Source organism: Olea europaea, unplaced genomic scaffold (genome assembly GCF_002742605.1).
Source record: "Olea europaea var. sylvestris unplaced genomic scaffold, O_europaea_v1 scaffold2729, whole genome shotgun sequence".
Classification (NCBI taxonomy): domain Eukaryota; kingdom Viridiplantae; phylum Streptophyta; class Magnoliopsida; order Lamiales; family Oleaceae; genus Olea; species Olea europaea.
The window spans coordinates 142,973-147,148 of NW_019245712.1; the positions used below are offsets into that span (position 1 = coordinate 142,973).

The 4,176-nt window shown below is 35.7% G+C and overlaps 1 protein-coding gene across 1 annotated transcript; it reads left to right on the forward strand.

Annotated features, from left to right (window-relative positions):
- The first annotated feature begins 421 nt into the window (after nt 1–421).
- LOC111383631 (L10-interacting MYB domain-containing protein-like) lies at nt 422–3,795 on the forward strand. The gene is made up of 5 exons (XM_023007745.1): nt 422–447; nt 742–915; nt 1,806–2,010; nt 2,546–2,911; nt 3,004–3,795. The coding sequence occupies exons 1-5, from the start codon at nt 422–424 to the stop codon at nt 3,568–3,570; spliced, it is 1,338 nt and encodes a 445-aa protein (XP_022863513.1). The 3' UTR covers nt 3,571–3,795.
- The last annotated feature ends 381 nt before the right edge of the window (nt 3,796–4,176 follow it).

Below are 4,176 nucleotides of genomic sequence, written 5' to 3' on the forward strand. Positions count from 1 at the left end.
TACCGATCTTTTACAAGGTGCGCATCGGAGATTGAGAAACTCTTCGAATTAGTATAAAGATCCTGTGGGGACCCAAAAACCTGTGGATGATGCTGTAGGATCTGGGGGAATATACAAAAATTAGATATTAATTCGGAACTTTAATATTAATAATATCACCAAATTTCATACCAACCCTAATTCCCTCTCTCTCTCTCTCTCTCACATTTCTTTCGCGACAACGTCGTGATTCATTCGGGCGCTGCTGCGAACTTACTGTATTACCGATCTTTTACAAGGTGCGCATTGGAGATTGAGAAACTCTTCGAATTAGTATAAAGATCCTGTGGGGACCCAAAAACCTGTGGATGATGCTGTAGGATCTGGGGGAATACCAGATAACATGAACTAAACTTTGGTTGTTCATACATTTACCTGAACGATGTTACTGTTGATAACTATCAACATGTATGTATATTTATTCCTATTTTACTTTAGTTGTGTCATGATTAACATATTTAGCAGCATCCGCTTGATAGTTTTCCTTTTATTGCTATTGACAGATAATGCAAGTTCCTTTTTACTAGCTCAGAATGTTGGCCTAACTTTTACCCATTGTTCTATATAAAATTCTGGCTATATGAATACTCTTTTTTGGCTCTTTCATTTTGTTATCATTCTATTGGAAGGTCACATCCTGTCATGTTGATTTGCATGGTGAAGTGAAATTATACAGTGCTTGATTGATGTGAAGTCGTGAAGGTGTCATGGTTCTTATCGTGTTGGTGTGAACTCGCGGCGACTCTATTTGCTACGACGTAGCGGCGGTTCTAATTGCTATGATGTTGAGACTTGGTTGCTCTGGTTAAATCCGACATTGAAGATGTGGGGCGGGGGTGGTTCAGATGATGTGGTGGTGGTTTTGCGATTCCTATGGTGTGTGGTGATGTTGGTGTTGGTCGTGGTGGTGGTTATTACGATGGTGTGGTGGTCGTATGGGGTGGGGGTGATTTTGATCAATTATTTTATTGATTGTGACCAATAAATTGGTTAATTTGTGATCAATAAATAATACGTGACCTAAAAAATATGATTGTGATCGAGAAATAACTCGTGAACGATTAATTTGATATATTTGAAACCGTTAAACAAGTTGTGACTTATAAAATTTGTAATTTGTAACCAATGAATAAATTGTAATTTATAAATTTTTTGATTTGTGATTGAGAAATAATTTGTGATTGTAAATTTTTTGATTTGTGACCAAGAAACAATTTTCAACATATAGAATTTTTGATTTGTTATCGAGAAAAAATTTGTGACCTGTATAAAATTTTGACCTTAATAAATTTAATTAATAAAATAAATTTGTAATTAACTATTTCAAAAATAAAATTTAATTAATATCTTATATTTGAAATTTTATGATTTATTTCTTTTGAAATGGATCATACTTAATCTTTTAATCATGAAATTTTCTCTAAAATGCTACAGAGACATGCTAAAAAATAGGATAAAAAATAGGGTGGACATGTGTTGAAGCTTGATTGTACACTTTGAAAGAAAAAAAAAAAGTCAACCAATTTCTATAAAATCAGTGTGCTCTCTGACTCCTTATTTTTTAGATTGGCTTTATTCAAAAAATAATGCTCCTTGTACATCGAGTCTTACACTCCTCTCACATGAGGGGAGGGACCCAAGCCCATTTAATGAGGGAATCCTGCCCTCAATGTGAGGGGCTGTACACGGAGCCGTAACATGTAGTAGACTAGCAGGGCCGTTATTCAAAATACAAAGTAATACTTTTTGGACTTCATGTTTAGCAGGCTCTTTGAGTTCAAATTAATAAGGTCCAGTTACCATCAGTCCAATTCTCTGTATATTTTTTACCAGCTTCTACTTCTATGGTTAATTTACGGTCTTTTCCTGATCTCTTTTTTTCTTATCTCTGTAACTCAGTCTCTCTCGCTGTACGCGATAAATCCTGTTTCTCTTCATCGCTTTAACCCCTCTGAGGAATGCCATTTGGGTGTAAGTTTGATGCATCGTTAACTCAGCCTCAACTGCAATTTTGATTTCTTTCTGTATCACTGTTTTATTTCCTGTTTTAGATAAATTGTGAAATGTATGATAAATACATGATTTTTTGTCTTTATATTTCATTGATTTACGGTACATGAACGCGTAATTGACAGCTTTCATTTCTGTTGTTCGCATCAGAGATTGGGGTACATTTTTAATCTCAAATTTAGGCTATATGCGAGATAAAATGTGCTTCGATATTTAGGGTTTGTTGATGGAATTTTGACCTCTCTAGTGTGCTGAATTGGCTTTAGGTCTTTAACCAATGTAAAATTCATTTTCCAACCATGTCGCTTTAGAAGTAAGGAATAATATATATGGAATTCCCTGACAAGGGGATGGAATGGTTTCATTATGCGTGTACTGGTGCTAAGTGTTGAAAATAATGATCACTATTTAGTTAGGCATTACTATGTTGATGATTCGTCCCACTATTTGAGTTTGGAAACTCATAATTTGATGGATCAGATGATAATGAGTGCAGATTCTTGCATGTGTATCAAACGTCTTCAAAATGGGAAGCCATCAGAAGAAAGTGAAACTGAATCAAGTTAAAGCTAATTGGACGCCTGTGCTTCATGAAATGTTCATTGACTTGTGTCTTGAACAGATATCAATGGGAAATAGGCCTGGGACGAGTTTCAATAAAGATGGTTGGATGAATATTTTGAATTCATTTCACACAAGGACTGGTCTGGGGTATGATAAGGTTCAATTGAAGAATCATTTAGACGTCACCAAAAAACACTGGACAACCTGGCATCAATTGGTTTCTACTGACGCAATGAAATGGAATCCAGAGACTCGAAGGTTTGGTGCCAGTGAAGAAGAATGGACCGAGTATTTAGAGGTATTTTTCATTCCTCACTACCGGATACGTTACACAGTATTTAGAGGTATGTTTGATACTGCTTGGTAATGGAGTGATGTTTCTCATTACAGGCAAATCCTGATGCTGCTCAATTTCGGTTCAAGGAGCTTCTATTTGCTGAAAAATTAGACATCATTTTTGGTGTAGCTGCAGGTTCTGGAGGAACAATAAGACCTCTTAGACGTAGGAGGCACAACTATAGTTCGACTTTGACAACACAGCCATCTACTCGACCAAAAAAGCACCATAATTACTTGACTGAAAGAGGAGCTTCTAATCATTTTGCAAAGCATCAAGATGATTCAATGAACACGAGTTATAATGCAATAGAGCGAGTGACTGCGATACCTGATAGCAACATAGAGCGTTGTTATGATGCTGTTGAATCAAGGAGCTTTATGACTATTCAATCTCCACAACCCAGGCCCAGTTATAGTATTGAAGATTGCATTAAGTGCCTAGATACAATTGAGGAACTTGAACAAGGTGGTGAACTCTACTTGTTTGCTCTAGATATATTCCTGAAGCAGGAATACAGGGAGATTTTTCTTAACTTAAAGAAGTCAAGCACGAGGATTGCATGGTTAGAAAAGTTGCAATCAGTTGGTCCACAATTGCCTTCACATTCGGAAGCTTAATGTGCTGGATTGGATAGTAGTTTTTTGTTGTGTGCACAAAATCGTCTTAGTGGATCCTTTATAGTCGTGATATTTCTGTGACCTCAAGAACTTGAATGTGTATTAGAAACAGAGGAGTTTTATCCTGAATCTCCTGAACATGTAAGGATTCAGTCTTTTGTTTTTGATATTCAGGAATCAATGCAGAAACCAAGCTTTACTCAATGAGCTCTGGAATTTTTATAACTTCACAGCTTTCAATTTTGAACTTTTCCAAGAATACCAAAGTGATCATGGGAAAGGTGAACAAAGCATGAAATACACACAGAATGTTCGAAATTTTTATCAGTTAATTTTATGAATCAAGGATTTTCTTTAATGCAGTCATTATAAACAACAAAAAATATGACAATTATTGTTGTTGCACGACAGATGAAATGACGCGACAATAAAAGAAATGGTAAGTATTTCTTGTTGGAGAATGATTATCCTTTTAGATCTGCTCTTTTGACATGATCCATTTTTAATTGAAACAGGGGTCGGAAGTTAGCAGATGGACCCTTAAAGCATCCATATGATTTGGAAAGCTCTGCTTTAGCAATGAAAGAAGTTATTTAGATCAATTTG

Excerpts from the sequence above, each read along its gene's own strand:
- LOC111383631 (XM_023007745.1), top strand. The coding sequence starts at position 422 with ATGTTACTGTTGATAACTATCAACAT. Across the intron at positions 448-741 it reads CTGTTGATAACTATCAACAT|GTGTCATGGTTCTTATCGTG; the intron begins GTATGTATATTT and ends GAAGTCGTGAAG. Across the intron at positions 2,912-3,003 it reads AATGGACCGAGTATTTAGAG|GCAAATCCTGATGCTGCTCA; the intron begins GTATTTTTCATT and ends TTCTCATTACAG.